Source organism: Onychostruthus taczanowskii, unplaced genomic scaffold (assembly GCF_017590055.1).
Source record: "Onychostruthus taczanowskii isolate IOZ18803 unplaced genomic scaffold, ASM1759005v1 scaffold49, whole genome shotgun sequence".
NCBI classification, from domain to species: domain Eukaryota; kingdom Metazoa; phylum Chordata; class Aves; order Passeriformes; family Passeridae; genus Onychostruthus; species Onychostruthus taczanowskii.
Window position 1 is genome coordinate 359,170 of NW_024502458.1, and position 27,222 is coordinate 386,391.

Sequence of the window (27,222 nt, forward strand, 5' to 3'; positions counted from 1 at the left end):
CTGATCATTCCTCTTCTCTTCAGATCAGAGGATCTAATTTCCAGGGCCTTGTTATGCTGCTCATGTTGCTCTGAGAGGGAAGAGACTGACCACCTTTACATTTTTGTAAGGGTAGAATTAGACTTGCATGCATGAGGAGTATTAGAGGAATGTTTTAAAAAGTGAAGAGGAAATGGCACAAAGATAGGCCTGCCTTCCTTGATAGGTGTCACTGGACTATTCTGACACCTGGTTCTTTTGCTGAGTTCAGTTTCTGGTCAGAGGAACTGCTTTTAGTTGTAAGTTTTTGCAAGTGGGTGTTGTTTGCCTGACATTCAGTGTTGTTGGATATCCATTTCCCACAAGTTTATGTTCATCCTATCCACAGAAGCTGGCAGTCCTGCCTGTTTGGTTGCTGCTATTTAGACCTTTTATTATCAGAGTAATTTTCCCTACTCGTAAACAAAAGCAAGAAAAGAGCTTTTTCTTTGGTCAGTCCAAAGTGCTTCTCTCATCTCTGTGACTTTCCAAGAGCTGCAAATAAAAAAGGCACATTCATCACAAATTTTATTGCAAGATTTTTGTCTTTGGATATAAAATCGAGTGAATGTTATAGTTGTACAGAATCTCCTGAGTACATAGATTAATGGGTGCATGGTGATTTTGGCTGTGAGCAGTGGAAATTAATAAATTTGTCAATATATGATTTGGAGCAGGAGTTGCCATCATGAAACTTGTGGTTGCCTGGCTCTTGCCATGTTGACAGATAATAAGAGAATCAAGCTTTGTTGGGAAGGAGGGAATCCTCTCTCTCCTTTTCACTGCTGACACCCTCAGTTAAAAGCACTGCTGACTTGAAGGGATTTCTCCATCCGAGCTAATTACCCAAAATGATTTCAAAGTCTTATGCCTGTGTAAACAACTCCTAATAGGAGCTTTTTGCAGTAGCATTTACATCAAGAAGGTTTTTTCTCTTTATATCACTCATCTTGATATATGAGTTGTTGACAGAATATATTGTTTTCTCTTGTTGACAGAATATATTGATGGTCTTGCCTCCTACCTTAAGGAGCTGTCATATGACAGAGTATACCAGCCCTAAATCCAGGCTGAAATTATCCTCCTTCTATTTCCCTCAGTTTCCCCCTCATATTGTGTTGGTTTCACGGGAAGTTGAAGGTGCTTCTTTCCTGTCAGGCCTTGCATTCATCAGCAGAGGGCATCTGGGATACTCTAGAACACTGCAAGGATTGGACCTTGGATATGTGTGTTCTCCTGCCTGGGACAGGAAAACAAATTAAATTAATTAAAGTAAAACAGGTTGGATGCTATTCTGGATCAAAAACAAGTCATGGAGTGGGAAAGCTGTTATGGATAACTTAATTTACATTTTGACCCTTTCTTTACAGCCACAGGGACTTAAAACCAGAAAATCTACTGCTGGATGAAAAGAACAACATCCGGATAGCAGACTTCGGGATGGCATCTCTGCAGGTTGGGGACAGCTTGTTAGAAACCAGTTGTGGGTGAGTGTCTCAAAACATATTACAAAACTGAGGGGCTGATTCCAGACATAGAAGTTGGCTATAGAAAGGGTTTCAGTAAAGACCTGCAGTCCTGCACACTGCACTGGTGTTTCCCAGCAAGACAATAAATTTATATGATGCATGTAGTGTAGAAGAAAGCTGAAAGAAAGGGGATTTAGTGCTTTACAGTGCAAAGCAGGTCACTGCAGTTGTCACATACAGATATAAAAATCAAGGCTTTCAGGTTCGGCTTCATCTGCGTATGCTGGTGTGTTTGCATTTACTGGCCATATAATTTTTGAGAACTGAAAGCAGTGGTTGACTGTTTTAAAAAGAGGCTTTGAAAAAATATTAAGGGGTAGAAAAATGTTCTTAAATGAAATTTGCATGTCCTGTGTAGGCTGTCTGCTTGCATGCAGCTGTTCGTATTCATGCTCAACACTGCTTCTGCCAGCTCCCATGCAGGAGTGACAGGGAGAAAGCAGGGTCCTTTGCAATGACAGGCAGGCCATGAATGCAGGTACAAAGAAGCCTGTCTGGAGGAGTATTGCAGGGGCAGTCTAAAGACATTTCCATGCAAATTCAGTTGCCTTCAGGCACCACTGGACCCTGATTCCCAGTGCCAAGGTACTGTGCAAGGGCTGTGGCACTGAGCTGTAGCAAGAGCAGCAGCTGCATTGAGCTGCTGCAGCCTGGCACCGCTACACCAGCTTTTAGCTGTGCTAATTTGTTTTAACAGCAAGCACAGAAACCAGACAGTACCAGCAGATTTCCACTTCCTCCCATGCAGACTGACTTTTCTTGGCCATTGGTAGTGTGATTCTGATGACTTCAACCCAGGCCCATCCTCAGCTGATTACAGTTCATGTTTTTTTTTGGTGTCTTCTCTGGACCAAGGCAGTTCAGGGTAGACATGGAGCCATCGTGGTTGTCTCTAAAGCCCATTCACTGCCTCTCAGTCCCAGCTTTTGCCTTCCAAGTCATGAATAATGGATAGCAAACGTATTTGAAGTTCATTATATGATAGAATGCTGATTGGTGAGTAAACCAAGACCCACCAGTTCTCTCCTGTCCCTGTCACGTCAAGACATGAGCTCTTAGCAGAACAGATGAAAAGCAAGGAGCTGTGATGCCAAGGTCAACTACAAGGCCCTGCATTTGGGTAGGGAGACACTTAGTGTCATCAGTGCAGGCTGAGGGATTGAAGGATTCAGAGCAGTGCTGCTGAGAAGGGCTTGGGGGGTACTGGTGGATGAAAGGCTGGATGTGCAGCCCAGAAAGCCAAACGTGTCCTGGGATCCAAAACATCGTGGCCAGCAGAGAGAGGGAGAGGATGCTGCCTCTCTGCTCTGCTTTGCTCTGCTCTGGTGAGACCTGCACTGTATCCAGCTTTGGGGGATCCCATAGCATAAGAAGGATATGAATCTCTTAGAGTGGGCCCAGAGGAGGCCATGAAGCTGGTTGCAGGGCTGTAACATCTTCCCTAAGGGCAGACTGATAGAGTTGGGGTTATTCAGTCTGGAGAGAAAAGGCTCCAGGAGACCTTGTTGCAAATTTTCAGTACTGAAAGGGGGACTATAAAAAAGATGAGGACAGACTTTATAGCAGGACCTGTTGTGGTAGGACAAGGGATAATTGTTTTAAGCTGAAAAAGAGTCAATGTGGAAGAAGTTTTTTACATTGAGGGTAATAAAACACTGAACAGGTTTCCCAGAGAGATGGTAGATTGTTTAGGTGGTAGATGGTTTTGATGGTAGAATGTTTCCAAAAAAAAGGGTCAATGTGGATTAGATACAAGGAAGAAGTTTTTTACATTGAGGGTAATAAAACACTGAACAGGTTTCCCAGAGAGATGGTAGATTGTTTAGGTGGTAGATGGTTTTGATGGTAGAATGTTTCCAATCCCTGGAAACATTCAACGTCTGATTGGATGGGGCTCTGAGAAACTTGATCTAGTTGAATATATCCCTGCTTATTGCAGGAGCATTGGATTAGTTAAGTTTTAAAGATCCCTTCCAATCCAGACCATTTTGTGATTCTGCACACCTCTTGCTTGCAGCTTCTTTCAAACTTCCCCTCTAGATCATAAAATGCAGTCCTCCCTGCAGTTGCCACAAAGCCTCTATACTCTCTAGAGAAAATTGTTCCACTTCCTTCCATGAGAAAAAAAAAAAAAAGAGGAAGTATAAAAGCCAACCCACCCTCAACTGCCTTGCAGGATTTTTCATACTCCTTGGGAACCTCTCGGTAGGGTTCTTGTTCTTGTTAGCACCGAGCTCTGTTATCCGTATCTGGAGTCTCAAAGGGAGGCTTCCTTCCCAGAAGCTGTGCTGGAATTCAAACCTGCATGCTTCAAGCAGATCCAGCCCCCACGTTGTGGCCTTAAAATGCACTAATAAAGAAATCAATGGAATGGAAGAGATGTGCCTGTAATAAACAGAACACAGCAGCAACGCTATGATCTCCTGCCTTGCAGATGCATTTTAAGTGTGTTGCCAATCACTAGACCTCCATGTGAGCTATTACACCACTTCATTAATTCTCCTGGCATGCAGCCCAGCATGGCTGATACTGGTGTTGTGTGATCTCTTTGGTTTTGGGGGGGAAGGAAGGAAGGAAGGAATATATAACCAAATGCCACACTGTTCACAGAGAAAGGTAATCCAGTTATGACTCCATTTCCTTTGGAGCACATGCAGTAACCAACCTCAGAGCTTTTCAAGGCAACAGTTTTACCTACCCATGTAGTTGGTACTTTCAGCCAGCATGAAAAGGAACAAAACAGAGTGAATCATGGCTGAGATATTGAGCTTTAATGAGATGCTCCTCCGTGCACCCATAAGTTAATTTTGAGAATGGCTTTTCCGTACTGTGAACACTGATAATGAGATGAAACTGTAACATTTCCATTGACAGTCATGCAGGGAGTCTCCAGGTATTTCTGTCAGTCAGAGTGGGAGGCTCAGATGGGGTTGAGCTGTGTGATACAGCTAACTTTGTCAGTTCAGCGAAGCGGGGAGACTGCAGTCAAAAATTCTTTGCTATCACAAGTGAACTGCTAACTTTAGTCCAAAGTTTGGGTAGTCTTCAGGTCACCACTGAGTCTTGACTGGCATCATGAAGAGTAGCCTCATGTAGCCTGAGGTGTGATGTAATTGCATATCTCAGAGTCACTGTTTTCTGGGAGGTACTCCTTAGGCCTGCATGGTTTTCTGTAGCACTGATAGTACTGACAGTCTACCTGGAGGACACAATGAAAGTTCTATCCAGATGTGTTTGTGTAGGAGGAGGCAAGGATGGACTTGCTGTTTCACTGACATAATTTGTCATTGAAAGACTGCACATTCAGCCTTAATTATAATGAGTCCACATTATAGAAATGTGTATTATGTGAATCCTGCATATGCACAGTGCAGAGGACTATGCTGTAGTTCTTTTTAGTGTTTTTAGACCCTTAAGGGGAAGAGGAGCTGTGTGTAGGCTCTGCAGGACTTCTGCTTATGGCAGAAATTGCGCTGCAAGGCAGTCTTACGGAGAGATGGTCCTTGAAATGCCAGAATAACAGTGAGTCTCTTCATCCCTTCAGAAGCAGGGAGGGTCTGTCAGCTAACAGCAGACAAAGAAGGAAGAAAAAGATGTGATAGGCTGCTTCTTCTATTATTTTAGATTTCTTCAGTTCTTCTTCCTCTTTACCCATCCAGGCAGTGGCATGCAGAGACACTCCCCATCTCTCTCAGTGATTCTTCCTGGCATGCTGCCTTGCAGTGTTTCAGAATTGGAGAGGTTGTCCAATCCATCCTGGGTTGTCACTAGGCAAGAAGAGTGAGTGCCTTTTGGTTAAACCTCGGGTCTCAGGTTATCTGAGCTTGATTTCTATCTCTGCTGAAGGCATTCACAGTGGTCTAGGACAAGATGCATTGCCCTTCTCTGTTTCAGTTCTCCATCTTAGCAAGACTTTGGTGTATGAGCAGACCTGTGGTGAGCAGATAATTCAGAAGGCAGGTACACCTCCTTGTCCAAGCACCCTTTCTGATTTTAATTACATGACATAATGCTGCACATATTCTTTTCCCCTTATAATAAACATGTACAAATATCTAAAACTTAGGCAGTCATTGTTAGGGTTGCAAATTTAAGTTCTTCAATTTGGAAATGCCAGAACTAGTGCTTTTTACTAATCTCATCTAATTCATCTCATGAATAGCTTCCATTTCCAGCACTCCATTCTTATGTCCTTCCTGATTTGTACCACAGTCTAGCTGACTTGTCCCATTCATTTCTGCTCCATATTTGGCCCCAAATCCCAGATTGTTTTCTCTTTTTTACTAGGCTCCAGCTCCAGTTTTCATTACCTGGTTGTGTGAGTCAATTGCTACCAGTCCTAGATCTACTTCATTAGTTTTGCACTCAGTTTGTTTTTAAGTTTGGCACCATGTGGTGACCCCACCCACAGCAGCTCAGAGTTTCAGATAAAAAAATTACTCTGTGAAGTGTTGCCAGTGCAGGTAGGATTTTGATCCTAATGCTCTAGAGAGTTTCTGCTAGTAAATGCAAATTGCAGTTTTCTAGTGAAATGCAATATTTCTATGATATAATTTCTAGAGAATGCAAATAAGTACTCAGGTTTTCCCTTTGCAGGGGAGGATACTAGAAATTTTTCTCTTTTTTTATATGGAAAAACATTTATTCAAAATTAGACTTAGATAGTGGAAGTGCTTCAGCCCAATCACAGCATGCATGCATACAAATGCATGAAACCAGTCTGAGACAGACAAACAGCAAGGAAAATTGTTGTTATGTTGATAGTGAGTTTCAAGGAACTTAAAATGAGGAGTATAAAGGGAAATACCAGACAACCTTATTAATGACCATTGGTACCAGTATCACCTATAATACATCACAAGGTATGTTAAAAGAGCTTGGATTCTGAAAAATCAATCCCTGATAATTTAAGATGTGCGTTTCTTCAGCTTGACAGTGCAGCATTTACCCAGCCTGTGCACATTAGGATATGCCCATTAAGTATGAGCTTGTACAGGTTTTTTTTCAACAAATCTTTGCCTCATTTGATGATTGGATGGTGTGTTTTTGTGAGTAAACAGCTATTTAATGTTTGGGTTTTCCTCATCATTTATTTTATGGATCCATTTATAACTTCTGCTCACTGCATTCGAGCCTTGCTATGAATGCTAGGTAGGATTTCATCATTGTCTTAGGTTTCCAAGTATTAATTATACTATTTTCATGTTATGTTTGCCACATTGATCTGGTTATCTCTATTTTTATGAGGACACAGGATTCTGCAAAATGAAACTCAAAATTGTCATCCAGTTTTGAGTGTACAGTTTGATGCTCTTGGGCCCAGTACTCAGGATACTTGGTGCTTGATAACAGTCCTTTACTGGGAGAGCACAGTGCCTACCAACTGCACCTGCTGCTCCACATGCTTATAAATGCTGGAAATTAAACTTGGATGTGTAGCACTGTGATTCTGAAAACTGGGGAACATGCAACTCATAATTAACCTGTGAACATCTCAGTTTAAGGCACCTGTTCACTTTCTTTCACAGAAGGATTCTCTGGCAAGGACAGAGGTTTTGATTCTCCCATGTGTTAATCAGCTGCGTGCTTGCAAGCTTGTCATTATTGACACTAAAGTTCCCTCACGTTGCTACTTCCCAACAGTAGGAGTAGAAAGAGGCAGTCACAAGTAGAAAAGAGGCATTGGCTATACATCTACCTGACTTATCTTCAGAGCACAGTGTAACTAACATTTTCAACCTTTTTTTTCCCAGTTCTTAACTTTTGGGTACCTAATTTGGTAATCTTTATGCCGTTTTAATACAAGGGTCTGGTTAATTTTTAAAATTAAAACCTCTTAAAGGTTCCATGATTTAAAAATTTGAACTGATAATTAATGAATTGATTTGCAGATTCCCCAAAAATGTAATTGCACCAGAGGAATAAACAGCTGTAAGATGGCTGAGGGCTAGATGCTGAGTTTTCTCATCCAAAGGTAAATGACTGAGTTGAAGCTTTAATGGCAATATAGCACTCAGCCTTAACTACACCTACTGCCTTAATTACAGCCTTACCTGCAGCTCCTGCCTTCACTGCAGCCTTGACTACCCACTGCTGCTGGAGCCTTTCGTTAGTGTCTCCCTGCCTTTCTTTTCTCTGTGATCTGCCACTGTCGCTTTCTCTACTCGGAATGCCCGTGTCCTTCTCCTGAATTGCCTTTATCTATTTTGCTACTCTTCTGGTCTTCCCCTTCATCTCAGCCCTTTGCTACCCAGCATGGGGGGAAAGCAGAGGCAGCCTTTTGCTCTAGTGGGTAACTCCTGCCTCTGAAAGCCAGCTTGGAGACAGTGATTAAGAGAGGGGAAAGAAGGACTCTAGAATCCAACAACAGCAAAAACAGCCAGATGTGTGAGGATTTCTTTGCAGCTGTACAACATCCTGTATTAAGGTAACTTCATGCCTTGAAGAATAAATATAATAATAAAATAAAATAACAGCAAAAACAGAGGAGAGGAGGCTTCTTGTTCCTCCCTTTCTGCAGAAACTCTGCAACTGTCTGTGAGGCCTAAAGGATGGCCCTCAAAGCAGCTTTTCTTCTTCCCCAGGTAGTACCATCTTAAGGCATGGGACCAAAGGGCTGAGGCATGGGACCAAAGGGCTGAGGCATGGGCACTCATCTTTACTGGGACTTGGGAACCCATCAGGCAGTGTAACACATGATTTGTCACACTGTGGAGTAGGATCACGCAGCTTTTCCTGTCCTTCTTGATCAACCAACCACTTCTCTGGCAAAGCAGTAACTGTGTGTTCCCAGATAAACCATATGTGCCCAATGGATTTGTATGTGCATAGGGCAGGTCTCTCTAACCCACGTAAAAAACCCTGTGACTCACAGGCACATCACATCTGGATTGAAGATATGGCCCTGGTTGTCTCAGATTCACTGCATCTGCACAAGATCTTGATGTGCACAGATCAAGAACTACTTTCTGGTTTCTCGGGTGAAATTCAGAAAAGATACATCAAGGATATATACATTTCTTTCTGCATGCCTGACTTAACTGTCCAGAGCTGCCCTGGATTTCACCATTGCTCTCTTATTTCCTCTGGTTTGAATCCCATGTAAATGCTGTAAGGTCCCCTAAGATCCTTAAGATTATTGTGTCCTAGAGTCACAGCTGTGAATGACCATTCAGAGAGCCCTTCCTGCCTGGGGCAGACTAGCCTTGGAAAATCCTCATCACCCTGGAAATAAACACTGCCAACATCACTGCTTTTTCTGCAGTGGTACCCGCAGGCAGCAACTGTTTCTTGATCTTGCTGAGCGATATATTTATTTGTTATCAAGGGCAGACTGGGGCTTTTGCTGCACAGAGATGTAGCAGAATGATGAGGAGGTGGCCTAGGGGAAGAGACAGGGAATGTTGCTCTTGACACATCTATATTGAATAATTAGTGATAAGAGCCAAAGAAATATTCATGACTCTGTAGAAAGATAAATAGATTTTTGATTAAATTTGAGTTTTGTCTTTACAGCAGTTTTGTCTTTACAGAAGTTGATGTGTGATTGGTAGCATGGAAATGAGGTTTTTATGGATTCTGGCTGGCTGGAGGATCCCTTTTAAAGCTGTTAGCCAAGATAATGCTGCAGATATCTAGCTAGTGTGTGCTGGCAAGAATTCAGAATGGCAATGCCAGAAACCTGTGCTCTCTGGGCAGTTGCAATGCAGCTGTCGAATGATCAAATCAATCCAACTTGTTCAAAGGATTTATTATAACATTTTCTCCACCCAGACTCTTAGACTTTTGCAGAATTTCAGTGGTGCCTTTTAAGATCTATGGCACATTCCACTGCAGTTCAGCACACCTCAGGAAGGGAAACACTTCAAGGGCATTTGCTAGTGGGACACATAAATACCTATGTACCTCTCTTGAGTTCTTCACAACACTTATATTCTTCTTTTCAAGGATGTTAGCACAGGAGGCTTTCAAGGTGGTTGCACTGCTCAGCACCCACAATTAAGAGTTCTGGAATCCTTGTTGGAGTCATAATATACAAATAAAAATTCAGGAGCACTCTGCAAATTGAGATACTAACTCTTCCAGTGCACTCCAGTGCCATTGCCACCCAAAAAGGATTGTATTGAAGGATATTGCTGAACTGTATCGGATTCCATGCAGGATTTGAGAAGTCTGGCTAAAGTTTCTAGGTCAGCCACAGGCACCACCTGTAGTAGCCATGTAATGTACTGTGTGTGTTCATGACTCACACAGAGGCAGCTGTACCTTGCAGAACCTAAAATACATGCGAGAGTAAGAAATTCAGACATGCTAAAGTGACGGGAGCTTGACAGTTACCTGAAATGTGTCTGCACTCCTTTTACCCCCCCTATATCTCCCGAACTTAATGTCACGTACAGAACATCTTAGAACTGGCCTTTCTGTCCTGAGGTGACTAAGCTGAGCAAATGTCCTTGATCTGTGTAAGTCCTGTGCTCTTTTTGCTGCCATGCATTTTTTTTTCCAAATTCTGGTTGCATTACTATGTTCCCTACAGTTCCCACACTGCCCTCCTTCAGTGTTCTGTGTAAGCAGTCCAGCACTAGTGAGAGTTGTACTTGTCAGGCCTGGGCTGCAGTCCCAGTTGTGGTGCTGCTCCTTACTTGTGCTTTGTGTGTGCCTTAGGGATGGCCTGTACCCTCTACAACACTGTTAGATTAAAAAAAAAAAAAAAAAAAGACGAAATCACTAGTCAAGCATTCTCTCAAGAATAGTTTGTCTTCTAAAAGCTTGCAAAATCATGTGTTAGTCCAATGTTGTGACTTTTCGTGGTTTAGACTTTGGGGTTTTGGAAAAAATAGGTGTAGTGCAGGTCTTGGTTTGCTGTAAAGAGGCAAATTCACAGGAAACAATATATTTTGGAAGTTTGGGAACTTGTACATAACATTAAGCAATTCAGTTTCTCACTCTGGCCTCACTTTCTCTCTTGTAGTGTGAAAGCTGCAGTGGCATTGCTGTTGCTTTAGTCAGAAGAGTAGACTCATAGTGAGGTTCTGGTCACCTTTTTCAAACAGGCCAGCTGCAGCTTTCAAAATTGTTAAGTAACCGTGTCCATGTTTCCATGGCTGTCAGTGACAGAGCCACACAGAGAACCTGGGTAGTCTGTCCTACCCACTAGACACAAGACTGTTTTTCTGGTCTTCCAATGAGCAACTCTAGCCAGCTCTCTGAGGGAGGCTCTGGCTTTCATTAGCTGTTTTGAGTCTTGAACCAAGGTTTTTGAAATGTAGTCTGAACTAAGTCACTGCTGAGCAGACAGACTGGTTAGAATACCTGTGAACAGCCCAGCTCTTAAATGGACCCAGGATTGGTGTTGTATTAAATATTGGATTAAGCTGCTGAATTCTGCTTTTCCTGAAATTTGTGAGGGATCAACTGCATTTCTCTCTCCTCATGGAAGCTTTGCTGTCAAGGTAGCTGCACTCACAAGCGTACCCTGAGTTTATTGTCATGCGCTGCCAAAAGCTGTGATACCAAATCAGGGCGTTCCGTGCCCATGGGATGATATTTTGCCACAAGATAAGTGTAGTGTGTATGGAAATTCAATTAATGGGCTGTCTCACTGGGCATTAATATAGAATCCTAGCACAAAGCTAACCTTGCTGTGCTTCTGGTTTGCTCATTACTTTGTGAGACAGGTATTGCCCAGCCATGACTGCATTTGTCACAAGAAGCACATGCACAAATGAAGACAGGCTCAGGGACTGCTGGGAGGTGTCAGTATAAACAATAGCATGATTTGCACACGGGTTTCAGACAGTTTGCATCCCTTTTACTTGTCAAGTTACTTTAATGAAGGCTATAAAATAAATAGCCATGGCTATAATCTTTAGGAATTAAAATTATTACCTGGCAAGTTGAAGTAATTAACTCTTCTCAGCCAGGAATCAAACAAGAGATATATGGGTAGAAGGATGTGAAAAGAATATATTAACTTAACCAGGTAATAGTGCTACTGTCCATCCTTTTTTGTGTTTTTAAAGAAAACAAAAAGGAATGTTGCCATCTTGTATTGGCAGCTTTTGTGACCACTGGTGTAAATGAGAATTATCTTAGCAGAAGAGATTCCAGACATGGTTTGGGGATGCATCTGTCTTTTTTCCTATAAAAGGCTTTGCAGTGTGGGCCGTCCTTTTAGTTAGATACAAGGCCAAGTTAAAGGGTGGGATTAGAGAGCTGGAATTTTACACTCACAGAATGTGCCTTGTCCCCTTCATTCCTTGCTTTGAAGAAATTTATAGCAGGGCCATAGAGTTTTAAATTATGCTGGTTCTTGACCATTTTCTGAGCTTGTTAGAATATGTTCTTGTTGAGGTCAGGAAAAATGTGCTGGTTTGCACGCTTGTATTCTGCATAAACAAATCTATCATCATTCTACTAAACAAAATGGAAATGCAGATAACCATAAATACCAGGCTGTTACATGCTCATTTGACTGTATTTTGTCTTTCAGATCACCACATTATGCTTGTCCTGAAGTCATCCGGGTAAGTTGGTTAATATTAGTGTACATAAATACATTTTTTGAAGTGTCCCTTATTGCAAGTACACAGATCAATCCTCTGTACAAGGAATCTGCCCAATGCAGAGCGAAAGAAAAGGACCTAAATAGAGTTCTGTTTGTTTGGCTCAGCCCTGAATCAAGCCACATTGGGAAATAATTGTATGTTATTCTCACAGTACCTTTGCACCATGTGATCAGACGGAAGTACGGGAGCCTGACTTAATTTGATCTTTTGGCCCAAGGGACATAGTCCCCTCAGCTTTCCTGTCTCTGATGTAGCTGTCATCATCAGTAGAAAAGCTGGGGTTGACTGTCAGTGATGTTGGTTTCCACTAAACCATATTCTTCCCCCCTGCTTTCCCTTTGTCCTCTGAAAATAAGTATCCAAGATTTCAGTGCCCAGGATTGTCCTCTTCCAAAGCACGTCTCTACTTGTAAAGTCAAGCAGGAAGCACACAGGAGAGACTGTCCAGACAACACTATGGGTTTGCAAATCATGTGACTGGTGATAAGCTCCCTGAAGAACCAGGGCAGAGAAACACACCTTCTTGATGTCCTTAATGCACCTGCTACTCTGTTTAAATGCCAGGTCTGATAATTTGTGAACTGTCAACCATTCCTGCCCTGCTCCCACTTCTGAACCTTTCCTCACAGATCCCAGATAAGATTGCAAACTGATGTTCACAAAAATTCATTTAGCCAGCTGTGTAGTGGCTTCCTCCTAGTTGGGAAGGCCAACTTGGGAAGCAGGTAGCTGAACTGAAATGTGGGGTTTCCCATTCTCCCCTCTCTCATTCCTCAAGGATAATTAATTCATTTACTAGTGATCAGTCTTTTGAACCTGTGTGTCATTGCTGCGCAGGGAGAAAAATATGATGGAAGGAAAGCAGACGTCTGGAGCTGCGGAGTCATTTTGTTTGCGTTGCTAGTGGTGAGTCATCTTCCTTGCACTAGCCTTTAAAAGAAAAGAAAAATCTGAAAGTGCTGCTGTATTTAATGGCAATTCTATTGACATCATGTACAGATGGTTTTTTTTAGTCCTCTATTTTTGTATCTCCCAGTGGCATCCTTTGCTCTTATTTCTACATCAGCCCCAAAGGAAAAGCATGAGGAATATTTCACTGCTTCTTTGAAACACTGTTGCCCTGCACAGGAGAGCATAGGCAGCCATCAAAAACTTGTCTCTGTAAATGCTCTTTGTTGTGTTGTGATGTTGCACCACGTTTTTTGATGGATAGGGATGTGTAAGGTTACAACTCCAGGATACAGAGAGTGTCAAACAAGTTGTCCTTCACAGGATCAAGATATGGCTGGGTTTGGGGTGCATTCAGTTTTTTCTGCTGTATGTGTATGTGTGCGTCAGCAGGTATGTGCATACATTAACTGCAGTGTTTTTTCAAGGAAAGACTTGAGAACCTCATCTTTGTTTCATGCAAGCAGTGAGCTACATTTTAATTTGGTACACTTGGGAATATAAAACTGAGCCAGTAGTACAAAGTTTAAATTAGTTTCCATCTGGCTCAGTAATACTTGAAGTGTTCAAAATGTGGTGTCTTCTAACTTATCCTTCTTTTGATCAGAGTTTCAATTCTCTGTGGAATTTATTCTAAAATGAAGTTCTATTATAACACTTCTAAACATCCAACAAATGGGTGTCCAGCTGAAGGCAGATAGGTTTGGCATTTGTTATCAATTTCCATAGTATAATGTAGGAAAATATAGTTCATGTTAATACAAGCATGTACTACATGGAGGTAAAATACTCTATATGAATATAGGTTTTATGTGCATGTTAAGTGCTTTATATCTGTAATAGTTCATCTGATCATCTATAATTATAAAAGTAACAAGCCTGAAGTAAAATTTTTATGTTTTTGTACATTTATCAGTAAACACAATTGCTTCACTTAAATGTTTTATAGGAAAAAGAACTTGTACAGTGTGAAATGAGATAAATTCTGGATATTATTTTTGTTTCAATGCTTCTAAATTTTAGAGGTGTTTTGTCTCAAGGGATATGCTGATTCTTTTTTAATGGCTCAAATCAGAATACCCTAAAGTAATCTCAGTATGATGCTTTAATTCCCCTTAACCAATCTTACTCCTTTTTTCTTCTTAGTCATTACAATTCACTGACATTTTTGCAATTTTAATTTTTTTTATCTCGATGTTGCATTGGAAGAATTTTAACTGTCACACTAGATAGCACCTGGTCATCTCTTACTGAGCAGTTACTTTCGTAGCTGATAAAATAGAAGTGTATAATGAGCTCTTAATATAACTTCTTGAATTTGTAAGAACAGAAGAGAGAATGTGTCAAGATGGTTAGTATTTGTCGAGCAGGCTTTTCATTTTCAGGGGGATTCTCTGTCAAGCTTGGGTGTCTGTTGCTGCATCTTCATTTGTTCCTACAAACACACATGAGCCTGAAAAATTATTGAAATAAGTCTATTATTGATGGAAAGTGCAGAGCTCGCCAGTTAATTATGTCAGGACAAGCCCTGCAAAAACTATCAACATATGATAGCAGATGGTAGTAATAAAAGAGATATAGTTGTTACCTTCAGGAAGTGCCACACAGCATCCTTTCTGACTTCATCAGGGCTTAAATTGCATTAGCCAAAGTACTGAACTATCAGAATTGATTTTCCTTTAAGTCTGGAATGGACAGGACAAACGCAGGTAACTCTGGAGGTTGGTTACAGACGGCAGGGAGAGGCTCTGCCTTCAAGGCCACTTGAATGAGCAAACACCAGTCAGCAGTGCCCAGTCGTGGCTGCCATCAGGTGGCTTCCTGAGGCTGCTGTAAATGGAGCTGTTGTTCTGCCTAAACCATAGACACAGGATTGCTTATACAGATGCACTACTCACTGTAGTAAGAGCAGTGCCAGAGCTGACAACTTAAAACTTCATTATCACAGCAGCTGACAGCTTGCAGCTCCCACAAACCATCCTGGAAATCAAGGAAGCTCGGCACCTACTAGAATTAGGCAGTGAAAGAAGGAAGTGAGAATATCTAGGAAGGTGCAGACTTGCTATAAAAGGGTATCAGCTTCAGTCAGTAGAGTTATCCTAAAGATTTCAACTTCTCTTTTTCCTTTTTGTCCTTGCAGCAAGGATAGGTCTTTTACTGCTTTTTATGGCAAGCTGATGATCTATTCAAAATGTAGTTTCAGCTAAAAAAACTTCAAGCCATTCATGTAAGTGAGCTACAGTAGGGAAGCAATAGGAACTGATGACCTGACCACAGCATGGGAACTGGATGGAGTATATTAAACAGGTAGAATGTCTGCTGCTTCCAAAGGCTAATGTTGGTTGGGGTTTCTTTCAGCTGTGTCATTTTAATGCTCCATCAGAAAGAGCATTCTTTGCTGAAAGTCTCTCAAAAGCTGTTCACCTCCTTTTCAACGTCTGCAATAAATGTGTCTCAGGAAGATTAAAAATAAGGAGACGATAAACATTGCTGCTGTGAAAGTATGCCCAGGAGGAATACCAGCAGATCAAAAGCTTGAGCTGAATTTAAGTGAATCCACGCATCTTTGTGAATTTGCCTAGAAAGGCAATTTCGTATTTTGTATTTTACTTTATACTGGTAGGTCTAATTAAAGGTCTAATAACAAAAACAATGTCCTCAGTTTTGTCTCATGTTAGAGGAAATACAGCAGCACTAAGAAATTGTGTCTTTTCAATGGATAAGAAGTTTTTTCACTCATAATAATATATTATGAGCTGACTTCCTCTTTTCCATTCTCTCACATTGTTTATCCTGGCTTTTCTCCTTTGGCCGTCTCCAGTTCTCTCCCATTGACTGCTCTGTCCCATGCCTGCAGGGTGCCCTGCCTTTCGATGATGACAACTTGCGGCAACTGCTGGAGAAGGTGAAGCGTGGAGTGTTCCACATGCCCCATTTTATCCCCCCTGACTGTCAGAACCTTTTGCGGGGGATGATTGAAGTGGATGCCTCGAAACGTCTCACGGTAAGGAGGCTTCATAAGCAAGGCTTCATTTCTTGCCTTGTTGCAGGAATGGTTGAGCAGCTAAGGTAGCTTGGTGATTTGGTGGCATTCCTACGTGTTTCCTTCTGAGCAAAGGAGTGGAATTGGTAATTACCGTCTCTTTTGAGTCTTGAGGACAGATTGCTTTTGTGTTTCTTCTGTAGCCTCATGATTCTCTTTCGTATGTAACACTGGGCATTTAGGAGAAATCAGTCATAGCCCATCAAAGAACTACTGGCCCATTCACACCTTTTGGAGTCCACCTGAGTTGTCTGATTCTTCTGTGTGATACAGCAGTTTGCTGGGGGCATCATGTAAGTATTTGAAGGTCACAGGTGTTAGGGCTGGTATTTGAAGCTTTGCCATTAAACAGAGTGTGATTTTCCTACATTTCTGACAGAAGTGTTGGCTTTTCACTTCACACAACATAAGCTGCATTGTATTCTATCCAGCATTTGTTCTGCATTATCCTCTAGCAGCCTTCAGAGCAAGTGTCTGCCAGTCTGCTCTTTCATCCTGTGCCCTGTGGTCCTGAGCACTGTTAGTCCCACAGTGTTGAGCTCCTGGCATTCAGCACTGACTCTGCATCTAGGATACATCCCATCACTACAACAGAGACCCTGCAAGAGTGAGGACTGTGTAGTGATTGTATCATACCTTCACTAACGTTGTGTTAATGTTTTAGGGAATTAAAAAACATTGGCAATTGAAATAATTTTGGAAAGTAAGATTGCCTGCTTGTCAGTGGAGGCATGTGCCTTTATGGGTACATTGCCCCTGTAAATCCTATTGTCAGGCCTTGGTGATGATTTTATACAGATTTACTAAGCTCACAGATTCTGAGTGGGAGTATGTATAAAGAAATGTAAATTTAAAACTCCTCCTGGTTCTTCAGTCTGCTAAAATATTTATAAATAAACTCTCAGATCACTGGTTGGCCTCACTGCTGAGATTGGTAACAACAGCATCAGTGTGTGCCAGCTGTGACGGTGCTTTTGGGATGCAGACACCTCTCAGCTAAGAAGTTAACTGAAACTCCTTTCACCACTCCCTACAATATTACCTGACAGCTGGGTTTTTGTTTTATTCATTACCAGTCCAGGTCATGCTTTATTTGGTAGCATAAGGGCAAACTCGTGTTATTTTTAGTATCCCTACTTTTGCAAACCCAGTAGCCATCATATTTTGCAGTACATAAATAGCACTGATTGCAAAAAAAAAAAAATAGGCGCCTTAAAAGACCTTTTTAAAACAGATTTTTAAGGAAAGGAGTAACATTTTCACAAGTATATTCACAGAAAGAACACTGCAGAGGTTAGGGCAATATCCTGAGAGATGAGACAGATGTTCTTCATGGCCAAGAAAGTCACAAAGTCCCTCTCAAGCTTAGCTTCCTTTCCATGATGTAAATATACTTGGGTTTTTTGGGTTTTTTCCTCAAAAAAGTGCCGATGGTCTAAGTTTGTTAGGGAGCAGATCATCAAGTGCTAGCTCCTTCTTCAGATTGTTCTGAATTTTTCCACAGGGCAGAGACAGACCCTAAATAATTTGAGCTGTGCAATACAGCTGGGAATGTACATGCATAGGAGAGAAAGCAGTTGAGGTAATTCAAGGTCTCAGAGTGACACTCATCCCCCTCTCTTTCTTGATCAAAATTAACCTCTTACTTCCTTAGGGAGGGAAAAAACCCAGATCAGGTAGTTATTGGCACACACTAACCATTGAATTATGAATAAGAATTTGAAATAATGCATACTAAAGAGCTGAGAGCTGGGAGGAAAAAAGGTTGGCTCTTTGTTATTAGCTGCAGTCTTTTTTTCATTATTTGAGGGTCTCTGGGTTTGCTGTCCCTGCTGCTGTCACACTCCTGTGCTGTTAGTGAGCTGCTTGCTTTGACTGCCAGGCAGAAGGGAGCTCTTTGTTTACTGCACAGGAGCTGGGAATATAGAGTTCATTCTGAGGAGAGAGCTGAATTCTGTTTTAGCTGTGTCCTGTGAAAAAGGGTATAAACATGGGTTTATTTGGAAGCCTCTATTCCTAGAAAATATCTCACTTGAATCAATTTGCTATTTATACAAAGATGTGAGCAAAATTGCAGCTTGGGTACAGTAAGTACAGATGTAGCTGTTATCATTGCTGATCATTTGCTCAATACCTCACTAGTGAATTCAGAGAAAAATACAGCGAAATATAAGGTGACTAAATTTTTTTTTCATTTCTTACTTCCCCTCTCTGCTTTTTTCCTCTTTTTTTGATTTGTATCTCTTTTCCTTTTCATCCAACTGCATTTCCCTCCCTGCAGTAATTGCCATTTCACAGCACACCCACACCTTCCCCAGTCCATCTGTTAAAATGATCAACAAAAACAGAAGCAGCATTCACGTTTAACTGTCATCATTTGCTTCAGTGTTGGAGCTTGAGAAGATTAATGGAGGGGAGGGTACTCAGAATTATTGTTGCTGGCCCTTTCCAGCCTTAAGAAGCAGGCATTATCTTTCTTGGTATATGATTCATTTGTGGGAACAAGACTTTATTATTTCTTAGTGGAATATTGTTCACACCCACCATGTGTTACGTAGCCTCAAATACGGTTAATGGGACATCCTTGACCACTGTCATTTATTGGGCCTGTTATACTAAACATTCTGTAAAATAAAAGAATTTGTGTTTTTCTTTCATTAAACATAAATTTTTCATTAAAAGTTGATCCTAGCTCCTGGTGGTGGTATTTCTGACTACCAATATTTATGAAAGATGAAGTCAAACAAAGAATGAGTACTAAGGTGATCAGCATTTGAAAGAGTCTGTCTGAATAAGTATGGCCTAAAAGAGCTTCAGTTAATGTACACAGATAGTGTCTAACAAAGGTTGTACTGGTTATCTGCATATTCATTAGAGGTAATTACTAGGGAGAGAAGCATTACTTAAGCTAAGGGAGATACTGGCACAAAAACAAATGTATGTCTAATGGTCTTAGAGGAAAGTGGGCTAGAAACAAGAAGAATTTTAGGCATATCAATGGGGTTCTGGGACTGCCTTCTAGTAGGAATAGTGTCAGGAGGGAAAAGTGAATTGTAATAAAGTTTGAGAAGGCTTATGGGAGGTGTGCTCTGAGTGCCTGAAGTCCTGCAGGATGTGGTTTCTTTTAGTTATGTGCTCTTGAAATGATTCAGCGTTGCTGCAGCAGAGAATTACAGCTCCTGTAGTAGAAACCTGTTGCATTCTCAGCCAATATTTTCTTCTCCAGAAAGACAAAGGGCAGAGGCACTTTTCTTTTAAAGATGGATTTAGCACTATTGAAAGTTTGTTTCTGGAGCAAGGTGGATCAGAGCAGATATTGCAGAATACGCTATTCCAGTAAAGTGTTACTGTTCTAGCATTGACATCTTATACTAGAGTAGAATGACTTGTTTTCTATGTTGGGTGTACACACAGGTGGAAATACCTATCCCTGAATATTACCTAAAAATTCCTTGAATTGCACATATTTTCAGAATCTCCTATCGGCTTTCTGATTTTGTTTTTTCTTGATCTGATGCTAATGATGCTATGCAGAATCTAAAGAATATTAAGAAATGAAGAAGGGAAAACTCACCTGATTAATTTCTGTAGAAGGTCTTATGATAAGATGCCTATTCAATAATTTAAATTTTCTTTACAACCTGTAGAATGGAGGTAATTGTCCAGTTGATGTATTTAGGCTGCCAAGGGCCTGTTCATGCCCCATGCACATAGGACAGTGATACTTGCCCTTGTCAAAGTCCATGGAGGCTGCTTTAGAACAGCTGCTACTGCTGAAACGGGTAATAGTTTAGCCAGTGCTGTTTGCACTGCCAGCCTGAACCCTGTGGCCAAGAAAAGCCTGTGTCTTGACATTACACAGTAGGTTTATAGCTCAGACAGGGGATTTTCTGGATGGAGAAGATTCATTTGAGGTGTGGGTGCACAGACTGGTTTGAGGCTGGCCCCTTTCCGGACAGGGTGGCTTGAAATTTGACATGAGTTCAAGACCAGAAGGCCTCATCTATATCCACAGACTTTGAGAAAGTTATTCTTCAGGGCAGAACTTTTTATCTTGGCAACTGCTCTGCTGAGATCAGTGCCGAGGATGTAGACAGCGCTGTCTTGTTTTCCATCTGCCTGTCTGTCTCCATCTGTTGTTCCCTGCCTTAGAATTCAGACGTAAGCTCTTTGTGGGAGGAGACCTCTTTTCCTGATGAGCTTGTGCAGCTCTGTATCACAGTGGGTCTCTCATCTGTGAGAGAGGCTCCTCAATGCTTCTTCAGTGTACAAGTTTAGTATTTGGAAGTATTTTTATGTAAAGCCATGATAAAGGAATTCTCCCTCTTCTTCCATTACAGCATCTTAGCCTGCAGAAATCTCTCTGACTGTGCATGTGCAGTGGATCTGAGCATGTTTTGTTATTTCAGAGATGATGTCATGAGACAGTTGCCTGCAGTGACTAGGAGACATTAGGAAGCAGCATTTTTACAACTTCCATAAAATGGTATTAAACTTGGCAAACTCATGTGCAAGCAGCAAGAAAAACCCTCTGGGAAGGGTTGTTAAATGCCTTCGTCACTTAAATGCATTTAAACATTGTGTTTAAATGAAGGCAGGAGTGAGATTAGCTCCCACTGTGTGTCTCCCTCCCCTGCACTGCACAGTAGAAAGCGTACAGACTTCTCCTTGTCAAAACCAATCGCCCTCCCATAACCCTCCTGTCACTTTAATGCAGACAAAAAGCAACAAAGCATTAATTAATTACCTTTAAAACAGTAGTGAAGATGTTGGCAGCAGCAAGCACACTTCTAATAACATTTCAATGCAATTATGTTTGAATCAGCGTAGGAAATGGGTTTGTAGAATACTTTTCATATCTGGAATATCCCAGCGTATTTCACAGCAGTGGTTTTGATGTGGATTGAATGGCAGATGTGTGGGTAAACAGCAGCCGTAAGATCTGTCATGCACCTTCAGATGTGTATCAAGGTGCAGTGGGGCGTCTCTTTCAGAAAAATGCTGTGTGTTCATTAGTTTGAAGGAGGTTGATCAGCAGGGATGGGCAGGAGTCATTTGACATCTTCTCTGAAGGAGCCCAGAGGCTCTGTGACTAAGACATGGACTGGTGACCCTCTTCTCTTTCCCCTCTCTAACTCAGAAATTGAAGTGCTGTTGTCTGCTTTGCCATGGCATTTCTGCATATCACAGGCACACAAGAGCACAGTGTCCCATGGAGACAAAAAATGCAGCAGGAGAAGCAAGCATGAAAGAGACTTGGACATTGCATAGCTGTATCATCTGCATCTTGTCTGAAATCATTAATCTCTCTAACCCTCCATGTGGTGTATGGGAAATAATGAATAGATGTGGTTTTACCAGCACAGGAGGCACAGTCCACCCCTTAGCAGATCCTCACAGAACTATGCATCTGTTAGGGAACAATTCTAAAATCCTGCCCCATGGAAGCTGTACAAAATAGGCTCTCCTTATGTTCTGTGATTGTACCTCAGCTTGCACAGAACCAGAAGGAAGAGGGCTGTGTCTCCAGGCTGTTGGGGGAACTCCCAAATCATATCTTTATCTCAACGGGAGATGGCAGTGTGTCAGGAATACTCCATCTTGCTCTTAAGAGTCCAGGGGTTAGAGGACTGCTTAATGCAGGGGAATTGTGATGAAGGGGAGTTACTGTGGCAGGCTGGTGCCACGGCTGGAAGCTGTGCCAGTCTGCCTGGGCCGGTGGATGTGTGTGCTGGGGGCATTGGTGCTGCTTAGAAGACAGATATGTGAGTGCCAGCTGCACCTCTGGTTGCAGTGTTGATGCAGCCTGGGGTTTAAAGGAGGCTGTTTGTTTCCCACACTGTTCCCTCCAGGCTCCTGTCGTACTTTCCTAAGCTGCATTCCTTTGTTTCTTTGTTTTCAGGAAAAGCCCTGACTCAATTTTAAGAAATGGTCTTATATATAGCCAAACTTATGTCTTAGTGTTTCCCAGACACTGAGCTGTTGTTCCATAGCACAGAGGTCTCTGATTCCTTGCTGTGGCAAACACGTTTTATCTCTGAGATTTTGTTGTTTGCCTGTTCCTTATTTTTTTCTTTTCTTTTTGTTTCTTTTTCTCTCTAATTCTAATTATTGTGGAAGTGGAATGTAATAAGAGCAGAGCAGCTGTCGACATTATTCCTGACCATTGTAATGGGTCTGTGATTTCCTCTCATACGAGTTTTCTTCCAGCTCTCTCCTTTCTTTCCCCTGAAAGTTGCACAAATGTGAGCCCATATGCAGTGAGTGTGCATTTTGTTCTGCACCTACAAAGGAGCTGTGTAATGCTGAACATAAAAAACATTGTTCACATAACAAATAATCCCTGGATATCTAAGAAAAGTTACTTTATGCTGTGATGATTAAAACAAAACGTATTTGGAATGTTCTGCTGAAAGTATGTCATATGAATCTTCTGTTCTCTCTGCTGTTAAGGGTTTCTCTTGGAAAAACCGTGTTGCCTTCTTTTCCTGCGCTTGTGGGAAAAGATATCATCGTAGTGTTTGTGGAATCTGCCTTCCATAGGTGGTCATGGCTACCTTCAGCTTTAATAAGTCCTTCATTGCATAGTGAAATTCTCATGTGTGGAACAGGAAAGAGGGAAGTAAAACAAATTTGTGGTCTCATGTTCAGGTGCAGAATTAGTAAATTGCATAGAACCTTATTCTGCTTGGTCCTTAGATTTTGATGCTAAATGTGAAGCCAATCTAGAATGCATCCTGTATCCAGGAAGGTCACGCCACAGATGCACAAATTATTTTGTTTATTATCTGTTTGAACCTATTTTCTTCTTTCTTCCTCTCTCTTTTCCTCCAAAACAAAACTAGAAGTGCAATTTAAGTACAAAGGATAAATTATTATGCTCATACAAAAAGGAGCAGTTAGATTACAAGAGGGAAGGACTTGGGAAGGGAAAAGCTTGAATTTCCAAAAGTTACCTGTGAAGCCTCGCACTTAGCATTTGCCTGGGATTTGCTCCTGATTGATGCATTATGTCTGGAATTAAAGTGCCATTTCCAGTGGGATGGGTGTTTATTCCAGTAGGATGAGTGGCTCTTTATGCAGCATAAAGTTCCTGTTGTATGCATATGTCCATCTCTGAAATTTTGGATTTATCTGAATAAGCCTTGAGTAAGGATGACTTGTAGAGTTACCTTTTCTATTTTACAGCACTAATTCCTTGTTTTCTTTTCCTTTACAGCTAGAACATATTCAGAAACACATATGGTATATGTAAGTAACTTTTAAAAACATTTTTTACATACATTCATTGTTGATTCTGGTATTCTAGTGTTCTGTGAAGAGAACACTAGAAGAGTGAGACTGGAGTTTGAAAACACATTTCACATACATGAGAAAAAGAGGCAGAGAACAGAAAAACATCTACTTTTTTTTATTTTTCTACCCTTTGCTACTAATATAATTGCATTTATATGTACCAACCCAGGAACTTTTTTTGTACAATGGCTAACAACTGTTTGAAATAAGACATTCAGTCCACCAACTTGCTGTGTTAAAGAGATACCTGCAGGTGATCAGCAAAAAAATACCCACCTAGCAACCATATTTAGTTTGCTATCCAAGTGCTACAGACAATCCCTTGTAATACCTTCTTGACAAGAAAGCTTTCATTTGTTCCTTCTTGGCATCTTGGCTTTTCTCTGAAGTAGAAACAAAAATGATGATATTGATAAGTAAGCACCTGTGAGCAAGAGCTTCTCTGTCTCATAATCCCCACTCCTTTTTCATAGCAAGCTAAGAGACTGTTTCTGACCTTGTAACCTGTTGATGTGAGAGTACTTCTGTGACTTGATTAAAAACAGCAGTCCTGACAGTGAAACAGGAGGTCTGTGAGAAGAGTACATGCTTGTATGGTGGTTTGGGTGTAAGGAAGATTGATGGCTTTTAAAAGTGACCTTGCTCTTTGTGTAGCCTTAGTAATATTTCAAGAAGCCTAAGTAAATAAACTTTTTATACTATGATATTCTAATCAAATTAAGGAGAATACTCCACATAATAAACAAGGAAATTGTGCTTGGATACATTTCCCAGGTGGGTGATAAGGAAAGTCCTGCCTTCATAATCCTGTCATTACTCTTGAGAAGTACTCGAGGATGATGTGAACTGATATATAAGCCTGTCACCATGAAAAAAACCACTTTTTCTTTATTTGTTTTGTTTTCTGTAATTCTGTCTCATGGGCCATGTTCACCTGTGGATTTGTATGACTTCATTAAAACCTGAGGGGGTTCAACATTTTGTTGAATAGCTAAGAAAAGAATTGGAACTAAGAAAAAACTTCGTTTACCTGAAATAGTGCAGCACTCTGCCCATGTCTTTTCCATGCTCTCTTCAGTTACCAGACATGGCACCTTTTTAAACCAAAGAGGTACTGGAGGTTTCCTACACATACTTTTTTTTCCCCCTTAACTCTCATGTGTAAATGTAGAACAAATGGAGTGGGGAAATATCTAATTGTAATCTCTGAAATCCCTACTATAAGGTCTTGCTAGCAATTGCAGAAGTAAATGCTGTTTACATCAGATTGGACGATAATTCCCCTCTGTTTCTTCATGGAGTGAAATCAGCTGACACTCTCCAGGCTTTTATCAGAACTGAAATAGGAAATAAAAGGAAAAGTAATTGATCATTTATATTGTTATTTTTATCCTCCTCAAGATTTTGCCTGGATCTTTTCACTTTTTGAGGGAGTGTTGTCCCAGGCTCACATACACAATTGTGCAGATGTCATTTCATTACTTTAGTCTATATTTAGAATTTGAAGATTTTTTTCTTTGGAGACATAAACATTTGAACACTTTCATGTAGCTCTCAATGAAGGTCAGGCTCTCTGATGATTGACACAGTAGACTGCATCTGAGGCTGTTTTCAGAAGTAGAAACTGAGTTTTGCAAAAGCAAGTCTCCTTTGGACTCCCAGGATAGTGCAGAAAGGCTCTTCCAGATGTCTCTTCAGATTGCCTAAAAAGAAGTTTCTGCTCAAAATAGCTTTTTTAATGAGTCTCTTTCTCATTTTCTCTGTACTGGCCATGGATTGACCTCAGGAGGTTAACACCCTATGGCTAATTTTAGTCAGTTAATAACCTTGCTGCCTCCAAAACTCAACTGCTTTCATCTGGTAATGTTTCACAACCTCTTTGCATTTATTTTGCCTGGAAATACTTATGCTGACAGAGAGGAAGGGGTTGTAGTGTTTTATCCTATGGCTCTTTTGCTCACCTCTTAATTTTGTTTTCTTTATTTTATCTACAATTCTATGTAAAATTTTCATCCTTTGTCATCTATAGGTTACTGACCTGAAAGTTGTACTCTGAACATTGAAGCGGTTTCACTTAATTCTTCAAATAAATATTGAGGCTACTATAAAACTGGAGAAGAGATTTATTTGCAGATTTAGGCAGGCAGAGAAAGAGGTCTTGAAAGTTGAAATCATGATTCACAAGCCTAAAAAAGGAAGAAAGAAACCTAAGTGAAACCTTTTGTCAGCAACCTCCACTTCTTGCTCTCCCACCCAAATTAATTCAGTGAGGTTTCTCAAGTCTTTTTAATTGAAATAATTTATTTTTACCTCAATTGCAGGTTATCATAAACCAGAAAATAAACAGCAGTTATTTTCACATTTTTTAATAAAGTTAGAGGGCAAATGAAATTACCTATTATGGTAAATACCCACTCCTATAAGACTGAGTTATTGCCTTAATTGTGAAGGTACCAACTTAATAAAACAAGAAAAAGAATAAATGTACTGGTTCTGCTTTGCTTTGCACTGATGCAAATGGGCATCTCGGTTGGATTCCTGAGAGAATTTCATGGAGAGACTGAAAAAGTCCACCCTGATCAGGAATCACAGCCATTGTATCCACCAATCCTCACAAAAGAGGGTGGGTTTTAAAGCAGCAATTACATTCATGTGGGTCTTTAAAAAAATATATGTGATTTGCAGTAGTCACTGTGTGACATTGTTTGATGTCTGTGTGGGCTGCAATGCAACAAATTTGTCACTCTGCTAGACTGAGAATGGAACAGGCATTGCAGTCATGCCAATCACAGCCCAGACCGGTGATTTTCGTTTCCTGAAGCTCTGAATTGCACTGCCAAATGACAAGACACCTCTTTGCAGATTTTACTTGTACCTGATTAGGAGGTGTGAAAATTCCTGACGGTGTATGAGGCTGACCAGGTGCAGGGCATAAGGAAATGCCACCCTGGAGTGCAAGGAGGATGGCAAGCTGTGCTCCCTAGAAATGGCTCCTGTGCTGATTGATACTAAAGGAAATTGTAGATTCTATTCAGACAAGGGCAGCTAGTGGGAAACCCAGGTTTCCTGGAAATTTTCAAAGACAATAATTCTTTTTAATCTCTTTTAATTACCTTAAGGACATCTGCTTGTAACACGAATGATTAATTAAGTCAGTACTTTTCAGAAATGAACTGTAGATCATTAAAAAGCAAAAACACTCAGCTGCTGTTCAAAGGTCTATCCTGCAAGAATTTGTCTTAATGACAAGGTCATCACTAGATGTAATAGTGCAAGGTTATGAACTAATCATTGCTTATTACCTTCTGAGAGCTAGATCTTGATTCTAAGAGGTAGCAGTAGTGACCTCTTAGAAGGAATAAGATGTTTCTTTAGTTGAACAAGGATTTTTGAGTTTAGCTCTTAGATTCAGGACCATGGTGGCATTGCAGAAGATACAGATGCTTCTGTGAGACTCAAAGGGGCCATCAGAAGCTGTGTTTTAGTGGTTTGACACACAAGAACAAATCCCAAGGATCAGATTTTATGTCCTCTGTTTACTTACACTGCTCTAAATTGAGTAAAACCGAACAGGGTGTGTATTAGTGCTCCTTGTAAGAGAAGTGGGATCTGACGCATGTTGTCATGACCCATGTAATGAACACTGACTCCATGAATGTCTAACTCCATGACATCCAGGTAGGACTGAGCACATTTTCACTGCTTCAGAAGAAGATAAAATGAACATTTGTGAGGAGTCTTTTTGCAAGTGATGTCCCACAAACAGAGCAGATACCTCACAACTGCGTTTCAACTTGCTTAAAAATAAATTGCAAGTAGC

General features: G+C 40.9%; 1 protein-coding gene across 2 annotated transcripts in view; it reads left to right on the plus strand.

Moving 5' to 3' along the window:
• BRSK2 (BR serine/threonine kinase 2) overlaps positions 1-27,222 on the plus strand; it is a 303,379-nt gene that overhangs the window by 220,888 nt on the left and 55,269 nt on the right. For both annotated transcript variants that reach the window (XM_041415068.1, XM_041415069.1), the window contains exons 5-9: positions 1,389-1,505; positions 12,040-12,073; positions 12,953-13,021; positions 15,921-16,067; positions 23,326-23,357. In XM_041415068.1, coding sequence (XP_041271002.1) covers positions 1,389-1,505; positions 12,040-12,073; positions 12,953-13,021; positions 15,921-16,067; positions 23,326-23,357 — 399 coding nt within the window. The remainder of the gene's footprint in view (positions 1-1,388; positions 1,506-12,039; positions 12,074-12,952; positions 13,022-15,920; positions 16,068-23,325; positions 23,358-27,222) is intronic.